Here is a 14,826-nt window from a genome sequence, read left to right as displayed (position 1 = left end):
CATACTCTTTCAGCCCACTGAACTTTGCTGTTGTCATCTTTATGTGCCTGTGTGAGCAATGGCTTCTTGCAAGGTGACAGACTCCAAATGTTCATTGTGTGCAGCTCCTGTCACAATGGTCTCTCTCTAACAGGTCACGATGGACCTGTATTCACTGCCTGCGGCAATTCCTGTCTGATTTGGAAGAAATTTTCATTCAGAAGCCATGAATTGTGTCTCCAATCCCTCTCAGTCACAATCTTTTTCTAACCAGAATTCTGGTGTCATGTTTTGTGGCCACGTTTGTTACACCAGTGCCTGTGGACACATTGAACAGTCCACTATGATACACCAACAAATATAGCAACTTCACCCACCATACGGCCATGATTGAACATGATTTCCCCTCTCTGCCACTCTGTCACATCCTTACGTTTACTCCTCTTTACATAAAATGTCCGCTTGAAACATAAATGTCTCACTGATCAGTAATGCCTTATGCTCATGTACACTGAATGTGTGACTGAGCTTTGGACTTGATTGCTGTACAATCTGTAAAGGCTTAATGATTCATCTGAGCATGCACATTGGAGTGACCAGTTGTTTGTCCAGTGAGCTTAGATATATATTGCTATGTGTAACAGGGCACATGTCTAGAGAGGTTGTCCATGTCAGAAATGAGCCCAATATTGCAAGCCAGTTTCAAGAGTGTAGATAGGGAGCCACAAATAAGCCCACCTGACAGTGGTCTGTGCCTGACTTGCAGTGCGATTACTTTTGAGCTCCCTGGATCATCTTCAAATCCAAAAACGAAGTAAAACTAAATATGTAGTGTCCATTATTTTACAAAACTTAGAAAAATCTTGCACATAAATGTTGAATTTACCTATGTAGCTGAGAATCATCAAACTGTCACGTCTGTATCAGAACCACATACCCGAATACTATGGTATGCAACTGTGGACCATATTTTAATAGTTAACTGGTAGAGGGAGGGGTAGAAGTGGAACAACAAGACTAGGAGAGGGAAAGGTGGCCGGGGGCGGGGGTGAGATGTCAAGAGCTCAATACCAGATTCTTATAAACAGCACATAATAATCTCAATCTGTTCCACATTGTCAGAAGGAAGGAAGGAAGGAAGGAAGCAAGGTTAAAGTTTAATGCCCCATTGACATTGAGGTCATGAGGGGTAGAGCAAAGATAGTGAAGGAGATCAGCCATGCCCTTTTAAACAGTCGTGGTATCTGCCTGGAGCAATTTAGAGAAATCACATAAAACCTAAATCTGAATGGCCAAACACAGATATCAACCACTGTCCTCCCGAATGAAATTTCAAAGAGCTAACGAAGCATGCTTCCTGAAATGTATTTCAAAAATCCTGTCTGTTTTACTATGAGAGCTTCTGGACAGTTTCTGTGCTTCAATTCATTATGCGCACTTTGCTGCTGAGACTTTTGAGGCTTTTTTTTATTCAAGCGGTGCTTCAATCTGATGAAAAAATTTTATGAGTCTTAAACTGTAAATACAAATTGCTACTAAGAAAATGTTTAGCAATTACTTCTGATATCCATCTTTTATAACTCGCAGGCATATATGCGATTTTCTTGTCTTCCTGTTATCCTCTTAGCATACTATCAGTCATTTTATGTTGTTGTTACCCATTTTCTGTAGCACCTTGGTTACTGTTGAAATCATATACCTGTTGCTTACTGCAACTTGTTTAATAATAGTGATTTCTTTGCTCCCCTCAAGCTCACTTAATGGCTGTTCGATTATTAGAACTGCCATTAAGCAAGCAAGAGAGGAGAAAGGCTGATACAAAAAATTAAAACACAACAACAAAGTAAAATCAGTGATTTTATGCTAACAGGTGAATGGGAAGAAAAGAAAATCGTGGATACGTCCACAAGTTATACAAGACAGGTGTCACAACAAACTGCTACAGTTTTGTAGCACCAATTTCCATACAGGGTTTAAGACTTATGACATTCTTTGCTTCAGACTGAAGCACCAAATCAATAAAAGCCTCAAAATTCATGGTAGCAAGTGTATATAAATTGAAATGTGGAAAATATCTTAAAGTTAACACAGGTCACACAGGCAAGGCAACTGAAATATGTTTCAAAGATCACACTTCATTTCACAATAATAGAACATTTGGTGAAAATCTAACATCAAAGCACTCTGTTGGAACCACTGATACACACTTGGAAGTATTACAAAATGAATCTTAAGTACATCTCCTGACAATGTTTGAAAAAATTGAGATTTTTGCACACCGTTTACAAGAGCCAGGCAATAAATTAAATCAGCAGAACAATTTTATAAACAGTGTATTTGTTAAAACCTTCAGAGGCTCTTCCAATAATTCACATCAACATAGCACAAATATAAGCAACAGCCCCACTCACTGAGAAGAGACAATCGCAGTGCATCATCTCACACACCATCCTAGCAGCAAAACAGTATGCAGACTGGCTTCCACATACACCGCTAAACTGTGAATTTTACAAAACCACAAAGCACAAGCAGATGTAACTAACTGTAACTGTTATATTCCATTCACTGTAATTTTAGTTGCTCACATAGTTTCAGTTTTATAATATTATTGTTTTATACCCTCTACAGTTCTACAATTCCAGTGTTTTACAGTAGTAATATTTTAAAACAATTCAGTTTTTGTTACTTTACATAACTCCACTTTTATAATTTGACTATTTTACTTCTTTTGCAGTTTACAAGGCCTTGTTCTACAATCTTAATGTTTTTACATTATTTTTTACATAATGTTAATTTTTATAATTTTAGCATATCACTCCCTCTTGTCACACAAGGTACTATAGTGTCTTGCTGACTGTAAATTCATCGTGGTTACACTATCCCTAATCCATTGTTCTACACTCTTGATATTTTAATGATGATTCTTACATAATTTTACTTTTTTTAATTTTACATAAGTATACTGAATGTAAATCCATTAAGCATACGACATCCCTCACACTACACTTCCTTGCTTTCTTTCCTGATCTCCCAATCTCTCTCAATCCACTTTTTCCCCTTTCCCCTCTTTTCTCTCCCCCTACCTCCCCAGTTACCTAATCAAAACACAGACCACAGTTGCATGCACAGTATTCTGATGTGTGGTTCTGATAAACACACAACACGTTGCTGAAGTATCTACGTAGGTAAATTCAATATTTCTGTACATTAATTTTCTACTTTTTGTTTATTTTCTATCTCAACCATCTGTTCTTAGAGTAATGTTTCACTTTTTGTGTGTTTTATTATTATCAATTATTAGACAACACCTGACTAAAAGTCAAACTCCAAAGAATAGAATGGCATTTGAGAAAATATCAAAAATTAACACAAGGATTGCTGGTGAAATATATATTTCATTTAGGCCCTGTATTTCACTTAATGGTGACATCAGAGTATATACATGGCTCTACACACCCCATGGTCAAGATCATTATTTTGTATAGCAGGAAAACCTAGGTGACAAAAAAGAACATTAAGCCTCAATTTAATGTTTTAATTCTTTCAAATATTATAGCAAACAACATACCAACTTTTTCCACTAATAATTCAGTATTTGTTGTGGAAGTTTGTTCTTCTGAAACCAAATAATCTAAGATTTTATTTGCAGCTGTGATATGTACTCTCATAACTTCTGAGTTGGCACCCAACATTTCCACAAATGATACACAAGCACTTGTAATACAAGTGTCTCTGAAATTTTGTAATGCCACACCATGAGCATAACCTGAAGCTTGCCTCATCCTGAAACATGTAAATAATAAAATAATGATAACAAATTCAAATAGTGAAGTAAGAAATGTGATACAGCACAATAACAAAAGAACTTTTAAGTATTCTGTAATGCTACTATTGAAGATAAAAAAAAGCACTTTTAACAATTCTGTAATGCTACTATTTAAGCTACTTAGTACTTTAGAGCTGTAAACTTAATATTTAATGGCTTTTGGTAAGCTTGTTGTAGTTTAGTTTCATCAAACAAAACAAATAATTAAACAAGAAAGAGATTATCTTGTGAAGGCAGATAACTACTAATGAAGAAAGTTCAGTACCAATAACTGAGCAAAAACACATTACATTCACTTTTATGTTCCTGTTGACTGCCCAGTACTGTGGTAAAGATTCTTGTATACCTTTTTTTATCTTTCATCCAGGATTTTATATCACTGTTATCAAATGAAACTGATGGAAATAAAACATCAGAGATATAGAAAGGAACTATATATAAACATACATCGTTTTTGATAACCTCTTGTGGCACTTGAACTGTTCTACTAAAAAAGTATTTGCAGCAAAACTTGGCCGTCCTTGTTTCAAATAATACAAGTAATCCAATTTACATTTGTATCCATATTTAGAGACCAATTTTGGCATTGAAAAATGTGGCAGATCCACTGCCTCAGTCCTGTAATAACAACCACAATTAATAACAAAATTTGCAGACACAGTACCAAATTCCAAAAACTATAAAATATTATCAATTCAAATTAATAAAAATAATATTATAATCTACAAAGAAAATATCTCTAAAATAAAGGATAATCAAACTACTTACATTGTATTAGCAAGTATCTAAACAAATAAATCCTAACATAAACACTTGCTTTCAGAAATATATGAGCTATCATGAAGCAAACCAGAGAAATGGATAGGCAAAATTTGATTATTAGGTGATTGATTTTCATCTGAGCACATCTTAATCAGTATTTTTACTTAAAAATTAAATAAAAATCAGAAGTATTTTTCAAATACTCCATATTTGCCCCTGACTGTACATTTATTACGATATCCAGTATTGCACTTCCAACATTTTTCTCATTTTCATGTGGTTATAGCTGCAATCAAGATTAATATCAACATTAGACATACCGCTAATGGAAACACATATGAGGGTGGATTCATAGGTCTGGTAAATTTCCATGAAAGAATGGAACATTTTTGTTGCATCTTCTTGGTTGGTAAGCTGGATTATTCCAAGGATCGTATAAAGAATTTCAACATGGTACAGCTTACAGCTCATTGTTGACAGCCATCTGAATTGGTCAGTGTGCCTACTGTGATTGAAAATGGAGAAAACTGCAGTTATGAAACATTTTCATTTGAAGGGTTGGACTGCCAAACAAATCAAAACAGAATAGGACAAAGTTCACGCAGACCCTGCACCATCACTGAAGACCATTTTCTTTTGGATTAATGAATTTAAATGTGTTTAGTCAAGCACCAAATATGAAGCATGCTCCGGCTGCCCAACTGAGGTCCCCAGAAAGGAAAACATTGGCAAAACCCACAATATGGTAATGCAAGACTGCCAAATAAAAATGCGTGAGGTAACCGAGATTGTACGGATCTCAACTGAGTGAGTGCACAGTATTCTGCGTGGACAATTGTCTATGAAGAAGCTGTGTGCGAGCTGGATGCCGTGATTGCTCACAGTTGCCCAAAAGTGCATCTGACACATTTCAACACAATGTCTGGTGATGTTTAATCACAATCCGAAAGACATTTTGCACCAGTTTGCGACTGTTTATGAAACCTGGATCCATCATTACACACCAGAGGCAAATCAGCAGTCAAAACAATGGACAGATGCTGGTGAAAGTGCACCAAAGAAGACAAAGACCATTCTATCAGCTGGTAAGGTGATGGCCACTGTATTTTGGCATCTCCAAGGAATAATCCTCATAGATTACTTGGACACAGGCAGAAGAATAACTCGACCCCATTATGCTTCATTGTTCAATCATTTGAAACCTGCGTTGGCTAAAAAAGAACAAGACTGGCACACAAAAAAGTGCTCTTTCACAAGGATATTGCAGCATCCCACACATCAGGGATAACAATGGCATAAGTGCATTAATTGGGCTTTGAACTGGTTGGTCATCCACCCTATTCATCAGTCTTAGCTCCAAGTGACTTCTTCCTGTACCATAACTTGAAACTACAGCTATCTGCGAAGAAATTTTCATTAAATGAGGAAGTGATAGTTCTGGTCAATGAGTATTTTGGAGAGTTTGACAGAAGCTATGTTTCCAAAAGGGTGAAAAAGCTGGAGGATCACTGGACCAAGTGTATACCCCTTAAAGGAGACTGTGGAGAAATATGATGAATCGTTTACAAAACAAACATTTCTTTTTTTGCTGTTTTACCAGACTTATCAAACCACCCACACAATGCAGCCATGAAAATCAAACTAAAAATTTCTCACATCCTGAATACAGAGTAGTAGTCAGCATTAGCAAAAAGAATAAAAATGGCGTGAGCATCTGTGGCTCATGTCAGCCTTTATCACAAACACTATCCGTATAAAGTATAAAATACATCATTACAATATGAGAACATTGTATAAAAACACACAGATAAATGCAGCTCTGATTTTACGGCTGTGTGATGGACAAGATAAAAAAACTCATGAAAGTTAATTTGTGCTTACTGTACATGTCAGTAATAAAATCTGTAGTGGTCAAAACTGCTGGGAATCAGCTCTAATGTACTTAATGCCATAGCCAGGACAACATTTAAGATGCAGGCAGGAATCCTAATACAAAACTCCTGATATAAAACCTTTGCAAGCATAGATAAGTATTCTCTTAGGTGCTGGTAACAGGAAATTAAGGACAATCAAATTTTATTAACAGTGAAAAAAGACATCTGCATGTCTGTAAAACAGAAAAGATACTAAAATGTTACATGGTCATGAAGGTACATACAACAATGTGGCATAGTTACAAAAGTTCTGGTATTACATAGCGGTCTGGACTGTAGATAATACACTGAAGTGACAAAAGACTTGGGACACCCCCTAACATTGTGTTGCACCATCTTTTGCCTGGCATAGTGCAGCAACTTGACATGACATGGACTCTACAAGCCTTTGGAAATATTCTGCCTTGCCACCTATATAGCCATCCACAATTGTGAAAATGTTGAGTGTGCAGGATTTTTGCACAAACTGATCTCCTGATTATGTCCCATAAATGTTGGATAGGTGACCAAATCATTTGCTTGAACTGTCTAAAATGTTCTTCAAACCAATTGAAAAAAATTGTGACGTGGTGCACTGTCATACATAAAAATTCCATTGTTCTTTGTGAAGATGAAGTCCATGAATGGCTGCAAGCAGTCTCCACACTGCTGAAAAATTCCAGTCAATTATTGGTTCAGTGGAACCAGTGGGCCCAGTCCATTCCATGTAAACACATCTCATACCATTCACAATGCCTTGTTGACTACTCGGGACCTTGGGTTCATGGGGTCTGCTCTACACTCGAACGCTTCCATCAACCCTTACCAACTGAAGTTCGGACTCAACTGACAATAGTTTTCCACTCAACTAGCGACCAATCAATACGGTCATGAGCCCATGCGAAGTGCTGTAACTAATATCGTGCTGTTAGTGAAGGAATTAGCATTGGTCATTTGCTGCCAAAGCCCATTAACACCACATTTCACTCCACTATCCTAACAGTTATGTTCATCGTACATCCCACATTGATGTCTGTGGGTATTTCATGCAGTGTTGCTTGTAATTGTATTGTAAATTTTTGACATGTCTCCTGGAAGCAAACAAAATAGACTGCAAATGTCATGAGATGAATAAACCACAATTCCACAATTGTCTATTAGCACTGACAACTCTAGCAAACAGTGCTGCTCTCGGTCATTAAGTGAAGGCAATCATCGTCCACTGTGTTGTCCGTGGCGAGAGGGAACGCCTGAAATCTGGTGTTCTCAGCACACTGTTGACAGATCTCAGAACATTGAATTCCCTAATAATTTCCGAAACGGAATGTATGATGTATCTAGCACCAATTACCATTCTGTTTTCAAAGTCTGTCAGTTCCCATCTTGTGGCCATAATCATGTTGGAAACCTACACATGTGAATCAGCTCAGTACAAATGACATCTCCGCCAATGTACTGCCCATTTACACCTTGTGTATGGGATAGTGCTGCCATCTGTTTATGCATATATCATTACCCCATGACCTTTGTCACTTTAGTGTATGTCACATATTGTATGTATGTATGTATTTTATGTAAAATGTGGGCTCTGTGTGGGTATCATGCCACAAGGAACCATACAGTTCAAACAAATTTGTATGTGCCAAATATAAAAGCATGATCACTGTACTACTATGTTAAAAGCACCATCCTTACACTTGTTTAAGAGTATAACATTTCATAATCTATAATGAACATGTCTTGTATTATCTTACTTATTAGGCGGGATGTCAAATGTAGAACACATGCAAACATCACACCACAATACAACCAAACAATGCAAACACATTCCTGTGTGTCAGACGATTGCAGCTGTAACTTGGAAATGACCAAAAGGTTGAAACTGCAATAATGGGTATTGTACGGCAAATATGAAGAGATTTAAAGGTCTATGAATCTATGATAAATTGTACAAATTGGAAGTAGTTCCTTACATTACACATGAGAAATTATAAATGTTAAGCAAAACATGGACAAATCAAACCCAGTACAATTTTTAATGCACACTTGAGTTGAAGATTGAGTACTGGAGAACTCAGGACATGCAATGAGAAATACATTCTACAGAAAAAGTGCAGGAAGTGGTGCTGAGAAAAATACTTACTGCTGCCAAGAAAAAAATTTCTGGCTATCAAATGGTGTACAGTCCTGGAGTAATTCATACACTGTGATATCTGGCACTTCATCAGTTTTTCTTTGAGACATCAGAGACATTTCTAAAAGAGGTAACTTCTGCAAGGTTGACTGAAAGATTTCTTTTGTTACAGGTGAGTTTTCTAGCTCCCCTTGCTCATACACAGCTGAGAGACTCTCGCCACTGAACATTATCAATGCAATAACAACAAGTGGATGTTGTTTTAAAAATGTTTCTACATTGTTATTCCCTAAGTACTGTATGGTTTTAAGTATTAGATTATAAATGAATGCTGCATCTGTAGTATTAGGATTGAAATCTCTGAATGCCAGCCACAATTTAAACCAATGTAACTCGATACTTTCACTATCAGGAAATGTTTCACACAGTTCCTGAATTTGTTCTTCCGTGTATTTACTGTCTTCCAAGCACACATATGGCAAATTGTATAATTTATGCTTGAGTATGAGCTCTGTCAATAGCTGGTGAACACTTTGCAGACTTATATTAGCTGTTGGTGCATTTAGAATATCCTTCAGCCTGTGTAATGATGATGCCCTGGCAAGTCTTCTGAGTATGCTGGAAATTCTAGTTTTTTCATGACTATCGAAGACTCCAAACCTGTAAAAATGTTTGCACATAAAATCATAAATGTGTATTAGATGAAGGTACAATATTAGCTGAAAGAGTTATTTAGGCTATCACAAAGTTTTCAATAAACTGGCACAAAATTCTACATAAAGAATGAATCATGGATCATTATTCCTAATGATTTTCCTAAGCACAGACACTGCATTGCGTATTTGTGGTTATTCATCAATTACATCAATAGAAAACTCTAGCACTGTATATCCTTAAGAAGAGAACGCTCCAAACTTGCACTGTCTGGGCACCATTTCTTGTAAATCATGTCTGAAGCACAGACCACAATTTGTATGGAAGAGGATAACAAGCTGTAATGGAATGTTTTCATCTTTGATGATATTTCTTTGCATTACAGATGCTGAATACAACTGGAAGGGTAAATGAAGTCTAGCAAATCTGTTGTACACATCAGTTGATTCCCAGTCAGAGCCAATATGAAAAAATAGTTGCTACGTATGTGGAAGCTGAAAGCAAAATAAAAAATATTGCAACAAGCAGTGAGCAGAGCATGTGCTTGGAAGATGCTACTGCAAGATACTTCTTTGACAATTTTAACAGTCTACTGACTCCCACAGGAAACGTTCCGTAATTTATAAGAAATTTAGATTTACTGATGAGCTCCTTGTGACACATAAACAAACAGTTAATACTTTGTTGGCATTTCAATGTATATTTCTAAAAACATATAGACAAGAAAGAAAGCTGGAACTATTGTTTGGTTCATACAATCTGATTTCACCAGCGAATTTTCTAATTCAAGTACAGCAAGATAGAAGGATCCTGACTGTTAGCAGTTTCAAAGTTGGTGTTCACTGTTGGTGTGCTATCATGGACAACTAATGAAACAGAACATTACATCATCACACATTTATGGGAATGTTCACACAAAACACTGAGGTTTATTTGTGAATTCAGTACACAATGTTTTAAAGATCTGATAAAAAAAATGGAACAGGATGTGGTCTATACAGGAAAAGATAAAAAAGAAATTCATTGTAATTAGTTTCATGTTACATGGATGATTTACATGATAAATAACACATATAAATGATGAGCAACTTCCATAGACATTACATAAACAGAAAATACAAAGGTGATAACATGTATAGAGTGTTTACAAAGCACACACATTATAGCCAAGTCTGACAGCATAGGTTCCCTCTTAGTCTTATACTGTCTGATATTTTCATGGATAATTTGAAACAAATTTTTAAATACTGGTTGAGATATGAGAATGAGAATGAGAATGATGATGATGATGATGATGATGATGATGATGATGATCTGTGTTTATAGACCTGTGCGACTACTCTGTTAAATACATTACTACAACATTTAAACTCTCAACATAAGAAAATTCAGTTCAAAATGGAGCTGGGAGGCTCTTCTATAAATTTCTTTGACCTTATTATAGACTTTAGCACAAGGACACACTTATCTAGTATTTGCAGAAAAACTGTAGCTACAGATACGGTACCCATGAAAGCTCCCAGCAACCACATAATCCCAAACATGCAGCTTTCTATTCAATGGTGCAGCACCTAAAATCTATTAGATTATCTGAATCTTCCTTTCAAATAGAACTACATACCATCAGACACATCACTTCCTGTGATAGCTATAGCTTTTTCCTGACTGATAATATACAATGACAAAAGAAAATGCATAAAATTACACCACTCCCATATGCTGGCCAACAAGAAGCAGTCAGTAGTTACAAACACCAGTGCATCATCCCATTTACTGGCAAAATTTCAAATTATCTCATAAAAGATTAAAGTCTCACAACCACAAAACTGAATTTAACAATATCAACAGCATATCAAGAGTTTTATCCAATAGTAAAGATAAACTGCAACCCCTGGCACAGAGTGGTGTGTATAAAATCACATGCAAGCACTAAGAAAAATTATATTGGTCAGTCAGGCAGAGCTGTGGTAATAAAGTTATCTGAACATGAGAAATGTTGGAGGAAGAAAGATTCAACCTTTGCCTATCATCTTTTAACAGATACTGTCTCATATGATGGAGAATGTGGCTTTGACTCTGTTAAGAAAAGTAGGAAGATGAGTCTGCTAGAAATTGACACACAAAAGCCACAGAATGCCACTTAGTATTAAATGACTGAATTCAATTTTGTTTTTCTCCTTTGTTAAATAAGTTTTGCTTACAAATAATAGGTTGAAATTTCAAAATCAACATTAATGTTCATTAGTTGTTAAATGTGCCTCTTCATAAAAAAAGGTTTCTTTTTTAATTAATGTAACTATTTCTACATAAAAAAGTAATGCTTTCCTGCTTAGATACTCTGCATGTCATCATTTTTGTGTGTTGTGTAAAAAATATCTATTTAGTGAATGTATGAAGACCAAAGTGATGAATGATAATTTGTACCAATGTCAGGATTTGAACCTGGGTCTCCTGCTCATCAGGCAGAGACTTGAAAAGGTGTCTGGAACCATATAGTCTCATTTAATGTCTGTTTATGTCACATGTCATTTTATCTGTGTTTGCAACATTCAGTTGTCACCTGAAGATGGCCTAAGAAACAGAAAACAGATTAGTGAGCAAACAAATATAATTTTGAAAATATCGAAAAATGTTTCCTATTAAACACTTATGAGGGGTTACCCAAAAAAGAACCAGAATTATTTTTTAAAAGCTATATATTGTCAAACTGTTTGCAAAACAACCTTATCCCCTTCGAAATAGTCTCCATTAATACTAACACATTTGTCCCATCAATGCTTCCACTGTTTGAAGCTTTTTTGTAGTCATTTTTAGAAATGGCTGAAAGCTTCTCCCTTGTTCCCCCCCCCCCCCCCCTTAACTTCTTCAATCTTGTCCGCCCCTCGTGGTCTCGCGGTAGCATTCTCACTTCCCGAGCACAGGGTCCCAGGTTCGATTCCCAGTGGGGACAGGGATTTTCACCTGCCCCGAGATGACTGGGTGTTGTTGTGTCGTCTACATCATCATCATCATCATCATCATCATCCATCCCCATTTTGGTCGGAGGAAGGCAATGGCAAACCACCTCCATTAGGACCTTGCCGAGTACGGCTGTGCGGGTCTCCCGCATCGTTCCCCTACGCTCTGTCAAGAAGCCTGGAGCTTCATTTCGATTTCTTCAATGTTGTCAAATCAGCGTCCTTTCATGTCCCTTTTCATGTGTGGAAATAAGAAAAAGTTGCATGGAGCCAGATCAGGCGAGTAACATGCGTGGTGCAGTGGAACCATGCCATTTTTAGCCAGAAACTGTCTAACAGAGGTGGCAGTGAGTGCAGGTGGGTTGTCATGGTGGAAGAACCAGTCTCCTGTCTGCCACAAATCGGGTCTCTCTTCATGAATACTATAGTGGAATCTTCTTAAAACTTCCAAGTAAATGATTTGATTAACAGTTTCACCTGGTGGAACAAACTCTGAATGAATTACGCCATTGGCATCGAACAAGCAAATCAGCATTGTTTTGATGTTCAATTTGACTAGACGACATTTTATGGATGGGGTGACAATGACGTCTTCCACTGGCTCGACTGCTGCTATGTTTCTGGGTTATAGCCATAGCACCAATAATGACCTTTCATAGAAAATCTAGATCAGTTTCAAGCTGTTGTTTCAAAGTATGACATGTTTTAACTCATCATTCCTTTTGATTGACAGTCAGAAACCAAAGAACAAACTTGGCAGCAACCTTTTTCATTCCCAAGTCTTCGAAATTTGCTGAACTTATCTCCAATATAACCCACTAATCTCTGACCTGTTGATAAATTGGTTGACGGTCTGTGAGCACAAGCTCTCAAAATTTTTTACATATTTTCATCGATTCAGGCAGTTGGTGGACATCCAGAACAAAGTTCGTCATCAGCCGCCATGTCACCATTTTTAAATCAAGCAAACCACTAGTACACTTGAGTTTTTCCTGCAGCTTCATCTTGGTAAGCTGTTTTCATCATTAAAACAGTTTCAGTATAATTTTTGCTGAGTAGAAAACAAAATTTTACAGCTGCACATTGTTCACTTAAACTTTCCTTCATAGAAAACAAAACAAGAAAAAAATAGCACTAGCAAGAACAATCACTGCAGATGAATAGACCAAGCCAGGTCAACAACACAGGCAGCACTGAACTGGCTATGAGTTGCACTGTATACGCCTAGCGGTAGAAATGCGTATTACACAAGCTCCGTCCATGGCAATGTAATTCCAGTATTTTTTGGGTACACCCTCATCCATAGGAATATCATTTTACATTGTATTCTGGGAAACGATCACTTGGGAGGCAGATAGGGAAATGGAACATCTGCCTTTGGGGCTTATACATATTGCTTCCTTCTGACATGTATTAAGCCACTGTTGAATATTGGGATTTATTTGAAAATTTGAAGTGAATGAAGTCTTGAAATTCAACAAAGATTTCAATTTTTTATTCAATCTCAGGCAGAAAATTCATCAGTCTCAAACAAGTTTTATCAGTTTTATACAATATTTTAACTATACTGAAATAATGAACAGATTCACTTAAGTAGTCCTCAGATAACCAACAGAGAAATTTGGAACATGTGGTGAATCTGGATGTTCACATTCTGAATTTCTCGTATCTGGCACATTATCATCAGAATTGAGATTGTTCACATTTTCAATTGGGTGGTGCTCATTGACTTTAAAAGTAATAGTTGCATTCTCTTCCAACAAAATATTCTGATCCATTTCATTTTATAATATTTCTGAAACTTTCATATTTTGCAAGAGGAACATATGAATCACTGGTGTCACCTACAGAGTTCGAGTGTTCAGGAAACATCTAACTGAAATGAGCTGAAACCACACTCAAAAAGAAGTAATTTGGTAGTTGTGACTTTATCAACAAATTTATTCACTCCAAATTCCCCGAAGCAAACTCACTAAAACATTATTTAAGTTGCAGCATAGTCAAGTAACTAAAAATGTCATGCAAAAGAACTTAAAGAATACAATGGATTATCTGCCTGTGAGGCACAGCAGTGCAAGTTCAGGAGCATTTGCCTGTGTGACAGTGTGTGGCTGAAATGGAAGCAAGTTTTCTTGAGTAAATCACCATGATGAGGCACATGACCTTCACTGTACTATGACTAAATACCTCCTTCACATCCCCTCATAGGTGACAAATCCTGTCTCGCAGACACTCTACATTAATCCCACCCTCAAAAACTACCTCTCCCCCCCCATACAGAATCCAGAACCTAAGCAGACCGAAACACAGTCAGGAACCTTTCCTCCAAAAGCCTTAGACCTGCACAAGTATCAATCCTTTCCAAAGGCCTCACTTTTTGCCCCACTCCCAAATTTAGTCATGCAGAACTAGTTAAAAACCTTCCTTCCTCCTCCAGGTCCCTACAGTGGAAACACTTTTTCACCAGCAACACTGCCAATTAGACTCAACCAAAGACCAATGTTGAACCCTCCCTGACTCACTTCACTCCTCCATCCAACTGTGATACTCACTCACTGCCCCCCCCCCCCCCCCCCCCCAAAAAAAAAATCACCCCCTGTT

The 14,826-nt window shown here is 36.9% G+C and overlaps 1 protein-coding gene across 1 annotated transcript in view; it reads right to left on the bottom strand.

Annotated features, from left to right (window-relative positions):
* Nucleotides 1-14,826, bottom strand: part of LOC126263434 (spatacsin) — a 351,500-nt gene that overhangs the window by 191,976 nt on the left and 144,698 nt on the right. The window contains exons 13-15 of the mRNA XM_049960526.1: nucleotides 8,624-9,274; nucleotides 4,253-4,423; nucleotides 3,548-3,762 (exon numbers count right to left, since the gene is read on the bottom strand). Of these exons, the coding sequence (XP_049816483.1) occupies nucleotides 3,548-3,762; nucleotides 4,253-4,423; nucleotides 8,624-9,274 (1,037 nt within the window). The remainder of the gene's footprint in view (nucleotides 1-3,547; nucleotides 3,763-4,252; nucleotides 4,424-8,623; nucleotides 9,275-14,826) is intronic.

The sequence above is a fragment of the Schistocerca nitens genome, chromosome 6 (assembly GCF_023898315.1).
Source record: "Schistocerca nitens isolate TAMUIC-IGC-003100 chromosome 6, iqSchNite1.1, whole genome shotgun sequence".
Taxonomy (NCBI): Eukaryota; Metazoa; Arthropoda; class Insecta; order Orthoptera; family Acrididae; genus Schistocerca; species Schistocerca nitens.
The sequence above is the reverse complement of the archived record's forward strand: the minus strand, read 5'-3'. Positions and strand labels throughout refer to the sequence as shown.